General features: G+C 49.3%; 1 protein-coding gene across 5 annotated transcripts in view; it reads right to left on the bottom strand.

Moving 5' to 3' along the window:
* LOC119160747 (protein GPR107) overlaps positions 1-14,079 on the bottom strand; it is a 428,055-nt gene that overhangs the window by 30,255 nt on the left and 383,721 nt on the right. The window contains exon 16 of one of the 5 annotated variants that reach the window (XM_075881008.1): positions 13,102-13,824. The exons of the other annotated variants lie outside the window; for them this stretch is intronic. Within the exon in view, the coding sequence (XP_075737123.1) occupies positions 13,702-13,824 (123 nt within the window). The 3' untranslated portion in view covers positions 13,102-13,701. Of the gene's footprint in view, positions 1-13,101; positions 13,825-14,079 lie in introns of those variants that run through there. 5 annotated transcript variants of the gene reach the window in all.

Below are 14,079 nucleotides of genomic sequence, written 5' to 3'. Positions count from 1 at the left end.
TGAGGCATCGCTCATGGAGAAGACGGCGATTTTCACTAAATCCCCTTTCAACGTCAGCATTGCCATGCGCAAGCGACAGCATAGCTTTAACAAATTTCACTGTTCGGGGGTACTTGGGACCACCGTCTTTTGACAAGAGGCTGAATATGTGTTGCCATGCATCGTCGAGACGCTCGTGTGGATTAGAGGAAAACTCTTCTGTGGAGAGGAGTGTTAGTTCGTCCATCAGAGCAGACACTTCGTGCGGTGGTACCACTTCTGGCACTTGTTGTGCCAAATTCCTGAGTGCCACAATGGCGCTCTCCTCCTTGACAGCACTTGGATGAATGCTCTTGAGATCTTTAAGCACCTGATTGCCAAAGGGCAGCCTTGAAAGCAGATACTTCGCAACGTGAATGTAAAAGCTACGTGCACCTATTCTAAACATCTTCTTCTCTTCAGGCGTGAAAGAATTAATGGAATTTTCAGTGTCTCCACCAATTTCAACTACCTTTTTCCAATTCGCAGAGCACTCTACATTAAGGGATTGAAGTTCCACTCCTGTGAAGTTCCTGTATGCACCGATCAGTAGGAAACGTCCCAGAATTCTTTTCACAAGCTTCACCATTTGTTCATACAATATATGGAGGAGTGGCTCCCGTCGTTGAAATAACGTCAAGAACTCAACGAACACATCTGCGACATTTCGAAGAAAGATTGCCTTGGGAAGTAGATCCTTTTTCATTAGATTTTCCTTCAGACGCCTATAAATATTGCCACCCGCTCGACTTTTTTGTTGGGCACCCAGAACTGTTTCCTTGACAGCTTCACGTTGCTGGATAAATCGATCCAAAGCTGAACTCAGCGTCAGCCATCGCGAGCTCACATGCCGCAGAAGGACATTTTCAGGCAAGCCTAGGAATCTCTGTGTTGCCTTCAGCGTAGCACTTTGTACGGCTGAATTTTTGAAAAAGTGATATATGTCAAGCAACGTTGTTTCTACAGTATCACCAAATGCTTCGAGACCTTTTGCAAATGCATTATGCACCTTGTGCAAACTACATTCACCAATGTCCAGCAAAGCTGGATTCACATCTTTCAAACGTTTTTTCAAACTTCGCATGACGTTGGGCTCGTCACTGTAAAAGCAGAGCATGTTCCTTGCAGGCAAATCTTGCAGGGCTTCTTTGACATGTGCCAGCAAGATTTCTGTTGTTGCAGAGCCCAAGTGATAAGAGGGCAAATGCTCAACAACAACACGCTTTTGTGTATCAGAAAAATATCTGGCCATCACGTCCAGCTGTTGGCAGCGTTGCTCTGGGAGCGGTGTTTCGTCGATCTGAATTGTGTAATATGTGTGTGGCCTGTTCAGTTCATCTGTGACTGCCTTCTTAAAATATGGACCTAGGCCATCTGAAATTATGTATGATAGCTTCTTCCTACCACACTGGAACTCCTTGGCTATTTTAGAGTCTTGAAACATCAACGGCATCATCTTCGTTGCTGCATCCCCGTATATATAAGGGATCCCAGACAACGCCACTCCAAGCGCAAAATAAGTATCTGCTCGAGCAGCACGGTCTGCCTCAGAAAGTCCTGGCCCAGTTGCAAAGCATGATTCCAGCTGAACTTGCTTAGTAGCAGGCTTCTTTAGAACACCAGAAGCATCTCTATGTTGAGTGCACAACTCAACGTGACTCTTATTGGCAGCATGACGCTTGACAGCCGCTATACCATGCTGTGCACAGTTTATGATAGTGTTGCAGATGGTGCAGAATGCTTCCTCTTGTTTTATCCCTTGTCTGCACCAAACAGAGATGATGTCACCGTTGGAATCAATCTCATTGAGCACTTGGTTATTAAACTTGCTTTGACGACCTGAAAGAAAATGTTGCCCTGATCACACAAACTTCTGATAATACAACTTAAACACAAACTTGGATATCTATTTTTGCAAATGCACGGTAAATTGAGCAAGAGAAAATAGTGTCTGAAATTTTGAGGCAAAACTATTACCAGCATTGTAAGAATCGCCTTCACGATGCCATTCTACAGAATTAAAACGGACTCCAAACAACGACAAAATCGCCGTGTCAAAGGCGTCTCTCCGCGAACGGAAAGTCGGGCATGTTGCGCCTGATTACGTCCCACTACCCTCAGACGCTCGCGCTCAGTCCTGCCTGGTACAAATGCGCGCGATTGCTTACATATTAGGAGGCGCAATTCCGACCGACATCAAACCCCGCTGCGTTCTCGTTTGGCTTCTCCGTGCACACCGCTCCGCCGCAACCGATGTACTTTAAAGGTCAATTGCCCACTCGGATATTCGACTGAATTCAAGCTCTGGTGTTCCCTGCTTGGTGATGCGCTGCCACACTATAGCACAAAGAATAATTGAAATAGGTATCCCAAGGCGCGCTAATATCATTATACAATGCTATGATTATATAAAAATCCACGGCGACAGGCGCGCTGTTAATTTTCAAAACCGCGTTTCATATGCTACCGAACAATTGTAAAAAATCCAAAATTCGATATATTATGAGTTCAGTCAGTACAGATAAGCGCGATATGGCCCAGATCAAGGTTACACGATATTAACTTCATGCGCACATCAATACATAACACGTGGCTGCTGATGCCGCATGGTCACTTCGTACGAACTACTGCCACTACTGCGCTGAACCGTGCTGCGTGGAGACAGTTACGAATCGCAAACAAACAATGTAAAATAATGAGCTGTGATCCCGCAATACAAGTCTCTACGAATAACTTGCTAATAAATGCACCTATTGGCACTCGTGCCTTTTATATTTTTGTTCACGTCAGTTCAGAGCTAATAATGTGCGATATAAATATAGGACTTATGTCGAACAAAGAAAAGACGAGCCCCTCGATAATTCCGGTACTTTTAGGGGCTACTGGTGTCACAGCAGGGGACATCCAAAGCAAATGCGCCCAAAAACAGCACGAAATGTGCGTCAAAAACGCGACAATAAACAGTAGGTTTAACAGCACAATAACATCAAGGGTTTTACAAAGAATAACAATCGGAGGCTCGAACACTTCAACTTTAACATTTCAAGCATTATATCCACATCAGCCAACACAAAACAGGCGTCAACGACACATGTCACAGGCTTACCTTTCCTCGTAAAAGCCATTTCGTTGCCTGCCGGAACGGTCAATGCGCCCAGCACGTGTGACTGGTGCGACGTCCTCTGGCCACTAGCCAACGCTTCGCACACGGCTAGCAGTGGCTGAAGATAGGCTTGGCTTGGCTGCTTTTTCGGCACTGTTTCGGTTTCGGAACCATTGGCCGTGGAGGCGAGCGTCACAAAACGTTGGCCTCAGCGCAGGCATGGCGCAATATACGCGAAAAACAGCCATTTGGCGCAGCATGTAGCAGCATTTCTGTCTTGGCGCAGTTTGGCGCAATTGGCGCAGCACTTCCATCACTGGTAATCTAACTGGCCCAACTTGCCATCTTGCTAAAATAAAAAGTAAACATATTCTAAAACGTGTTTGAAGACAAAGGGATGGAACTAGCATTCACGTGAAACACCTTGCTCCGATAACTTTAAATTCTTCTAAGATGCATAAGTGTCTCAGCAGAGCATGCTTGCTGGCAGTATGTTTCACATTGAGTGAGACCACTGCTGTATTTCGTGTCGGCGCGTTCAAATATTCTTCATGAGAAATAATGATATCGTAGTAACACTCAGCAAAGAAACAGTTTCAAGCTACAAGAATGCGCGATGTTCTGCCTTTATCATTTTGCATCTGTTTATGAACAGCTCATTCGCACTGCAAACAAAGATTGATTCGGACGGCCTTCACCCGTGAGGAAACTAGGAATATTGCAGTGGTTCCATGCATATGTTCTGCACAATTTGAAATGAAATCGAAAAGTGATGCGAGGTGATGGTTGTGTCTTTAGCACCATAAGCTTAGTACCATTTCTTCCGTAGAGCGCAAAAGGTTGCACGGTTCTGCAGTGGGCAGAGAAAAGTACCATGAGAGGTATGCCAACTGTTTCTTTAATTGTTGTGCAAGAGTTGCAAATCGAATTCCTTTTGTGTTCACATATATACATTGGTCAGACTGGTTGATGTATAAACACGTGCCTCAGAGAGCATCGAAATTCATTGAATGAAGTGATCTTGTCGCACCTCGCATTTTCAATCATGAAAATTCAATTTCATCTTTGGAGGCCTGGTTATCTTGCACAGTCACCCTAACTCGACCACGCGAGAAATCTCGGAGACACATCATAAAGAACACCACACTTTGTTTAAATAAATTAACCTTCACTATCTTTACAGCACAAGAAACTTGACTTTATTAATGAACTGTAGACACGCGTCTTGGTTGTTTGCCTTTTTTGCCTCTTGGTGACATGCACGATACACCCCCATATTTTTACATATTTTTTTCAACACGTGTGATAACCTTTCAGTCGTGAGTGAGCGTTTCCGATGTGCATATTTCTTTTCTGGTACTACTTCTTTCTTTTCACTTTGTAAGTTTTATTCCAACCTGTAGTTACAGTGCCAAGGAAAGTTGGTATGTGCATATCGTGCAAGCGATGTGCACACGGTCTAGTGAATGCAGTATATTTTACAAATACCGGTTCTTTCTAAATCACTCTTTAAGGGGAGACACGGGTATGTGAGGCCGAAAATTTTCCGAAAAACCGATTTTTTGAAGTATTTTTTTTTCATAATCATTAAGGTCTAAGGAAGCTGTTCTTAAAATATTAGAGCCCTGTAATGCGTATTTGTCGAGTTATTGGGTCGCAAAGTCAGTTTGATGACCATTTTCGCTTTCGAAACCACCTCAAAAACAGTCGTATTCAACGCCGCAGCGCGCGAGAACCGCACCAAGTAGCGCGGCCATTTTGGTCTCATTTTAAAGACGCATTTTTCTATTATCTGTTCCTAGCAATAGAACGTTTTTCGTCTAGCAACAACGCAGCTATCGCGCATAAAGAAAAACTGAATACTCGCTGTAGTGTTGTGCGTTTACACCAGATGTCCTTCTGAGTCATTGGACTCACAATAGATGGCATCACTGCGCTCGTGTGTATATAAACGATACTCGCTGATTAAACTGGGTTATTGTCATGGATCGTACAGTGGTGTAGCGTGGTTACTTTCACGTGTCACTGTGCCGGCTACATGACGCTATGGCGATGAGGATGGCTTCCACGGGCATTTTGCCACCTCCTCCTTTTCTGGCCACCCCCGGCACGCCCGATGTGCCATGGGCCCGATGGTTACGACTGTTCGAAAGGTTTCTGCTGGCGTTCGGAGCGAACAAGCTACCCGCACCACGTCGCCGAGCCCTCCTGCTGCACTGTCTTGGGACGGAAGGACAGCGCATTTTCGACGCGCTTCCACCTAGTACGACGCAAACCAAAGCAGAGACAACGAGTGCTGCACCCGGTGTCACGGCCACGCCAGATGCTGCCGCTGGAATCATCGGAACCACTGCACCTACTGGAACGCAAGACATGACCACGGGAGCCCTACGCCCACTCAACGAGTACGACGTAGCCGTTGAGATGCTTTCGAAGCATTTCGCCGCCCCTTGCAACGTCTGCCTTCAACGCCATCGATTCCGGGAGCGTCGTCAACTGCAGGGTGAGCCCATCACTGATTTCGGCGTAGCGCTTCGGGAGTTAGCAGCTCTTTGCAATCTCGCCACTCAAGCGGACGAAAACCTGTGTGAACAATTCGTAGCAGGCGTCACGTGCCCGCGGCTACGAGAGCGATTGCTGCTGGAGGGCGATAACCTTACGTTCGATCATGCTGCCGAGGTAGCACAGCTTCGTGAGCAAACCCAGCGTGAATCCGAAACCTTCGCCAATCCTGTGCAGCGCATTCAGCAGCAGTTGCGAGACAGCTCAGCCAGGCACGATCGACGAGATAACGGCGATAATGGCACACGCCTCCCGGGCCGTCGCCACGTCAGCTGCTCACGCGCGTACAGCGCACCTTCACCTGATATGAATGCCGCCGCCGCTGCTTTCCCCGGGCCTAGAAATGTAAACGCCTGCGGAAACTGCGGCGCAGCACGGTGTTCGCCTACGGAATGTCCCGCGCGCGGTCGCACATGTTTTGCCTGCGGACGCCGCGGCCGTTTTAAGAGAGCATGTCGCAGCTACCGTCGCGGCCGAGAACGGTATTCTGCAGAGGTCCAGGAAATCGTTCCGAAAGAGGATGCTACCAGTGTCATTAGCATCTTGGCGGTCCGTACTGATAAGAGCACAGGCGTCTTCGTGGATGTCAATGTCGCGTCAGTTACCGCGACGACACGGGTGCATACCATGAACTTTTTGATGGACACAGGCTCGGCCGTGTCTATTATGGGTGAGCACCAATTCCAAGGCTTGTTCGCAAACGCAGTACAACTGACAAGTTCCCATCTTACATTGCTGAATTTTCCGCGCAGGAAGATTCCCGTTCTCGGGTCATTTCACGCCATAGTCACATACAAGGAGAAAGAAGCCATTGTAACTTTTCATGTTACGCCATGTGGTACATCTCTCCTTGGCCTGGATGCTGTTCAAGCCCTTGGCCTTCTCATCATGAGAGAGGAATTGCGCTGCCTGCAAATGTCCACGCAGGAATGCCGAGAGCTTCCAGCAATGAGTTCAGGCCTTCCCCAAAGCCCCAGGCATAAAAAACCCCTTGGCCCTCCCAAGTTTGAAATGCCGCCAACACTGTGGACCAAGTTTGGCCACTTGTTTTTGCCTGGCCTGGGACTTGCAAGAAGTGTGCAACACAAAGTTAAGATGAAAACTTCCATCGCGCCAGTCGCACAGAAGCTGAGACCCCTACCATTTTCAGTCCGCCAGCCGGTCTTTGACGAGATTAGGAAGCTACTTGCTGCTGATGTCATTGAGAGAGTCAATGCTTCCGAGTGGGTATCTCCTATTGTAGCAGCCCGCAAACCAGATGGTAGCATTCGACTGTGTGTCGATCTCCGGGAACCCAACAAAGCTATAGTAGCAGACAACTTCCCTTTGCCTCATATGGAGGAGCTGCTTCATGCCCTCAATGGAGCCCGCTGCTTTTCCAAGGTGGACCTGGCATCAGCCTACTACCAGGTTGTGCTGCACCCAGACAGCAGGGGCCTAACTTCATTTATAACTCACGATGGCGTCTTTAGATTCAAGAGGATATGCTTCAAGTTGGCATCGGCACCAGCTGTGTTTCAGCAGATCATGACGAAAATTCTTGGAGGTTGCAAAGGGGTCTTATGCTACTTGAATGACATAATCATTTTTGGCAAGACGGAGAGCGAACACAGGCTAAACCTGGAGCAAGTGCTGGAACGAATAGCAGAAGCTGGGCTCAAGCTCAACGAAAAATGCGTCTTCAACACGTCGGAGCTGTCGTTCTTAGGACATCGTGTCAGCACAGAGCGTATAGCACCGCTCCAGACCAAGATTGATGCAATCATCAATGCTCCTGCGCCTAGAAATGCAGCCACGCTACGCTCCTTTTTGGGGCTAGTTGAATACTATTCCAAATTCGTGCCGCGACTGGCAGAGCAAGTAGAGCCAATGCGTCGTCTACTTTGCAAAGATGTTCACTTCGACTAGGATGACGCTGCGAAAGAGAGTTTCGCGGGAGTAAAAAAGACTTCTAGCATCCCACAAGGTCCTCCGAATGTTTGACCCGAAGCTACCTGTCATTGTTGCAACAGATGCCTCTGCCTACGGTCTCGGTGCCGTACTGAAGTAAGTGGAGGGGTCCCATGTGCGTACTGTGGCATTTGCATCGCGGACATTAACAAAGACAGAACGAAAATACTCGGCCTGAGAGCACGAGGCCCTTGCCTGTCTGCGGGCCTGCGAGAAGTGGCACGTTTACCTCTGGGGAAGATCATTTACTCTACTGACGGATCACCAGGCTTTGGTGGCACTGCTCTCATCCCGTAGCACAGGACAGCGGCCACTTCGTATTGCAAGGTGGACCGCACGACTGCTGCGCTACAACTTCAAAATACAGTACCGCAGCGGAGCCCACAACCAGGTAGCAGATGCCTTGTCCAGACTGCCCGTGCCAGACACAGAAGGGGGCTTCCATGTTGATGAAGAGGTTATGTCCTTGGTTACATCGTCTGTACATCGGGAGAATCTTCAGGTTGCTACCGCGGAGGATGACATACTACGGCAGGTAATGCAATTTATCCAGTCATCATGGCCAACAAGAAAAATACTTGCCGCAGAACTGACTCCGTACTACGAAATACGAGACGAGCTCTCGGTAGTAGATGGGTTGCTTCTGCGTACAGAACGCGTTGTAGTGCCTGCCAAGCTAAGGGATACATTCATCCAGTTAGCTCATGAGTCACACCCAGGAATTGTGAAGACTAAGCAGCGCATCAGGGAGAAGTACTGGTGGCCTTGCCTTGACAAGCATGTGGAGGCCGCCGTCCGGAGTTGCAGCGCCTGTCAAGCCTCGGACAAGAGTGTCAAGAACTGGCAAGCCCCACTACAGCCTGTCCCGCTTCCTGACAGGCCTTGGGACAAAATATCAATAGACATCATGGGCCCCTTTGAACGTGCACCGGCCGACTGTCGATTTGTCATCATGGTAGTGGACTACTTTTCCAGATGGCCAGAGATTGCGTTCTGCAGTGACATCACTTCTCGCACGGTGATTAACTTTCTGCTTGCTGTCTTTGCGCGAGAGGGTTACCCGACTGAACTAGTCTCAGATCATGGCCGACAGTTTACGTCGAGTGAATTCGAGTGTTTCCTTGCAGACAGGGGCATCAAGCATTTCTTCTCGGCAGTTTACCACCCTCAAGCCAATGGCTTAGTGGAAAGATTCAACAGGGTCTTGAAATCGTATATACAACTAGCTCTCCTAGAGCAGTGACCAATCAAGACCACAGTTACAGAGTACCTGGGTATTTACCGAGCCACACCCCACAGCGCCACTGGCATCTCTCCAGCAGTGTTGCTTCATGGCCGCCACATGAGGACATCATTAGATGTTGGCCAGCCATCAGCGGATTTCGGCACCCATCCCGCCCGTGAACTGCGTAGACTTCGGCGTCGTGTCTGCGAATACCAACAAAGAAATAAGGCGTATGCAGACAAGCGAAGAGCAGCCCGGGAGCCCAAATTTAAAGTGGGGGCCTACGTGCGGGTGAAACGCCCGGTACCTGGAATAAAATGCACCCCTAGTTTTGGGGCTCCACTCAAAATACTGAGGCGGGTAGGACGATGGTCATTTCACTTGGAGGACGGCCGTACTTGGAATGCCTCCCAACTGTCGGCTGTACCCCATGAAGCTGGTCACGAAGAAACGGGGGCAAGACAAGAACCGCTGTGGGCGGACATGGAGACAGACGGGTCGGCAGGAAACGTCACAGCACGAAAACCGTCCTCGAAGGCAAAGAGCCACACGACCCAAAATATCCCAATACAGGAAGCTGCACAGTCTCCGGGGGGGGGGGGGTGTCAGCACTGCCTCCTCATACGCCAAGCCCACCACGGCTTCCACCAACGGGGAACACGACTGCAAGACTGGGTGCTGATCGTGCCAACGAACCAGAGGTCGTCCATCAGCCAGAAGAGCAGCCGGTGCCCCTCCATCGCTCTACACGGGAGCGAAGACCACCAGAGAGACTTGGGGACTATGTACAGTGACTTGTTTACAGTGGAGACTTCCTATAATTTTCTGTCACGAGTAGTGACTGTTTCTTTTCTATGCACATAATCTGTGTTCTATTATCAAGGGAGGGGGTAGATGTAGTGTTGTGCGTTTACACCAGATGGCCTACTGAGTCATTGGACTCACAATAGATGGCGCCACTGTGCTCGTGTGTATATAAACGATACTCGCTGATTAAACTTGGTTATTGTCATGGATCGTACAGTGGTGTAGCGTGGTTACTTTCACGTGTCGCCGTGTTGGCTACACGACACTCGCACATCATTGGTGCGTTTTTGTCACATGGGGTAGTTCCCGGTTTCCTATTAGACTCGAAGGAATTCGTCTGCTAGACAGCGGTGTGCAAGCCGCCATTTTGCGTAGAGGCCTAACAATGGCTGTGCATTCGGTGCAATGGCAGGCGGTCATCGGAAGTTCCGGAGTGCTCATGCGTTCGGAAAAAGGCGAAAACGGCGTCTGAGAGCCCGCACCTTATCACCAGCGAGACCTTCTGCCGCCGAGAACTCCGAAGAAGCAGGCTGTGCCAGCGCTATCACCACCGCGGAACCCGCGGACGCGATAGCCGCGTCCCAAGATCACACGAGAGCTGTGCGCGACGACACTCCCCTGGTTTCCGACGCTGAAAAAGTGGGCAAGGTTCCTTTTGGCGTTGCATAAGTGGTTGCCAGACTGGAAGGGTGGTTGTTGCCAGACTGCCGCTAAATTTGGCTGAAAACGATGAGACGTGCAACGACCGAGTACGTCTCGAGAGGCAAAAAAAGGAGCCTTGCCCCTGTCTACCCTGCATCGTGAGTGTCCCGCGGAGCTGGGACAGCTAGCTGTTTCCTGCAACCATTGTACCTGAAGTGTGGGTCTGCTTTTTTTTTGCCAGGGCAATTGTACGTGACGACTTACTGCATCCTGGGTCACCATAATTAAGCTGAGGTCCTTGCGAATTCTCCATCACTCGGATGTCGGCGGCCGCTTCTGTGCTGTTCCCGACTGTCTGCAAGTCGAACTGCCGCTCGAAGCGATGGCGTCTTCGACAGTCCAATAACGTGACAGCTCCTGAAATGGTGACAATGTACTTTGCACAACTAATGTTACGGCATTTCATAAGGATCACGATCCTAAAGCTTAGTGATTGCGACCGAGATAGGAAGCACCAAATGAGCAAATTTAAGGGGTTTACGTGAGCAAGTTTGGCCATGTCTCAACGCCCAATGCACCGAGGTGGAGTACGTCCCTTGGGTGGTGTACTGCTTATGTGATACGTGGGTCACATCAGGTAGCATCACGTAACGTCGTTCGCACTCCCGCTCAAGTCACCGTTGCTGTGGAGAAGGAGGGGCACCGAAGTGGAGTACGTGACCTAGGTGTTGTACAATTCGAGGCGTCTTCGCCTATCCCGTATTTTCACACATATGCTCGCGTCGCGTCGGCGCCATGTTGACCAACGTTAGAGGTACAAAAAGTTTTTTTAATGTTTTTTTATTCCAGGCGTCTTTGCTCATCCAGTCTTTCTCCGCAGGTGCTCGCAAGGCATTAGGGCCGTAGCCCATCCACTCTTTCTCCGCAGATGCTCGCGCCATGTCGGCGCCGTGACCCACCCCCTCTTTCCCCGCTGATGCTGCATCACGTAGGCGCTCTGTCAACGTTAGAGCGCTCTATCCCCCTTTCACCTCATGACCCTTATAAAATGTCGTAACGATAGCCATGCAAGCTACACTGTTACCAGTTCAGGAAGCGTCTCGTCATGGCCACGCCACGGATAGACCCCAGCATTGTCGAAATCGCCGACATTATAAGGTACCCTGCCGCGGAAGAGGCCTTCCTTCATGAAATCGGACTGTCGCCTGCGCCATCGCTTCGACCGGCAGCACATTCTTCCCGGGACGACGGTGTACAGCGACGAGTGGGCCGCGTACCAGTGCATACCCAGACTTGTGGATGCCAACGGAACACCGCTAAACTTGGACTGGCACACCATGAACTACAGTGTCAACTTCGTTGATCCTACGACAGGCGCCAACACGCAAAGGATTGAAAGTGAATGGCAAAAGGCCAAGCGCCGTCTCGTTCACAACAGCAACAAGATGACTACCTCACTTATGCCGTCTCACCTCGCCTGGCTTTGGTGGAGATCACTTAACGCACGTCCCAACGTGAAAGACCCTTTTCTTCGATTGATGGAGGTAATTGCTCGCCGGTATCCAGTTTAATTGTGATTATCACGTAGTGAGACATATTGTCATTTTATTCTTATGTTTATGTTGTCATTATGTTGTATTATTATTATTGTCATTATTATGTTTATTATGTCATTTTATTCATATTGTTGTATACTAAGCTCTTGAGCTGAGAAACAATACACAATCATTATTTCGAATTTTGGTAGTTTGTGCTTATTGTGGGTGGGGCCCTGTAAGCGACGGTGGCTCGTCGGCCGGGCCCCATTTACAGGCACGCGCAAGTCGCGCTTAATTCGTTCCATCTGCTTCGATAAAGTAGCCTTCCAGGCGTACATACCTGTAGCATATCCGACATACCCCGATTAACCAGCCTTGGAACGCTTATTCATCACATGTATACACGAGTCCGAACGATATGTCTTGTGCTGACACAGCTAGGGGAAGCGTAGCGTCCCCATCGTAGCGCGTGGTCGACGCAACACCACCCCAAAGTCTGGCAACAGACTTATGCAACGCCAAAAGGAACCTTGCCAAAAAGTGGCCATCGAGTGTCGTGCGAGCGATGTTCTGCAAGATCTTTCATCGAAGTCTGCCACAAAATGCAAGCGGTCTTTTTTTCGAGACTCGGATGGAGCCGCAACGCCTGGTACGCCGTTCACCGTCGTTAGCTTAGAGTTGGTCAACGAACTTCTTTAGTGTATGAAGTGCGGTGTGTGTGGCGGGTCTGGCAGAATCTCCAAGGAAGACCGCGAATATGGCATAGCCGCGAAACTTGTTCTCACATGTGACGAGTGCAGTAAATTGAGGACTGTGTAGAGCTCGCCGAGAGCAGGGGGGACGCAGCGCACGGCCCCTTCGAAATTAACGTGCTCGCGGTTCGCACGGCAATAAGCACAGGAAACGGGCAAACTGTGAAACTGAAAATGAACCCTGCCGCGCAGAAGGCTGCCGCGCGCGTTATTGACGATTGCGCGAGCACCGTGAAAACGGTGTATTCCGAACTCACCTATAGAAATCCTGGAAATATCACCGTTTCCTTTGATGGGACTTGGCTGACCAGGACCACTCATCCCATATTTGTGTAGGGACCGTGATTGAACCATTCACGGGTTATGTGCTCGACTTCGTCGTCCTATCGAACTTTTGTTTGGGCTGCCAGCTAGGGCCGAAGGAGGACAACCCAAGGTATGCCGAGTGGCTAGCTGGTCACACTTGCCAAAAAAATACCTCCAGTAAGCCAGGACAAATGGAGGTAGAAGCAGCACAAATTTTATTTGGCCGCTCATTGGAGAAACATGGGCTCCGCTACACAACCATGTTGTGTGATGGAGACAGCCGGGCCTTCAACAGTCTGCAGGAGGCACAGGTGTATGGCTTCGTGCAAATAGAAAAAGTGGACTGTGTCAACCATGTGCATAAGCGCATAGGCACAGCACTTCGAAACCTCCTGCAAAAACAAAGAACCGAAGGAAAGCCAAGCCTTGGCGGCAAGGGCAAACTGACAGGCGAGCTGGTCACAAAGTTCACGACATATTATGAATGGGCTTTACAAAGCAACCAAGGAAGCATTGAGGCCATGAATAATGCTGTCTGGGCAACCTTTTTATCACGTAGCATCTACTGATGCAAGCCCTCAGCACTCTCACTGCCCAACTGGTGAAGAGTCATGGTGCAAGTACAACAAGGCTATTGCCAAGCAGGAGACTCCTCCGAATCATCGCTACAACCTGCCGGAGTATGTGGTTGATGCCTTGCGGCCTATTTACACGTGCCTCTATGACAAGAAATTGCTCGAGCGTTGTCAGCGAGGCAAAACACAGAACCCAAACGAGAGCCTGCACTCCGTCATCTGGTCACTCGTGTCCAAAAACAAACACTCGTTGCTTTTCACCGTTGAAGCTGCTGTGGCCGAAGCTGTTGCAAGGTTCAACGCTGGCAAAGGGAGAGCAGATGCCGCCATATTGAAGGAGCTGCACCTGCAGCAGAGTGTTGTGGCCGCTGAAAGATGCTCAGAAAAGGACAGTCGCCAACTAGTGGCATCAGAGAAGAAGCATGAGCATGCTGAAAACTTCAAGCATGCCATGAAAAGAAAGCGCACCAAGGAGAATGATGATGACTACATTCCTGGTGGTTTCTAACAGGGTAATACACCGATTCACACCTTTTCTTGTTAAATATAAGTGCTCAGCATGTTCCTAAACTTCTTTTCTCGTTTTCTCAAAACAACATTT

Source organism: Rhipicephalus microplus, chromosome X (genome assembly GCF_043290135.1).
Source record: "Rhipicephalus microplus isolate Deutch F79 chromosome X, USDA_Rmic, whole genome shotgun sequence".
NCBI lineage: Eukaryota > Metazoa > Arthropoda > Arachnida > Ixodida > Ixodidae > Rhipicephalus > Rhipicephalus microplus.
The sequence above is the reverse complement of the archived record's forward strand: the minus strand, read 5'-3'. Positions and strand labels throughout refer to the sequence as shown.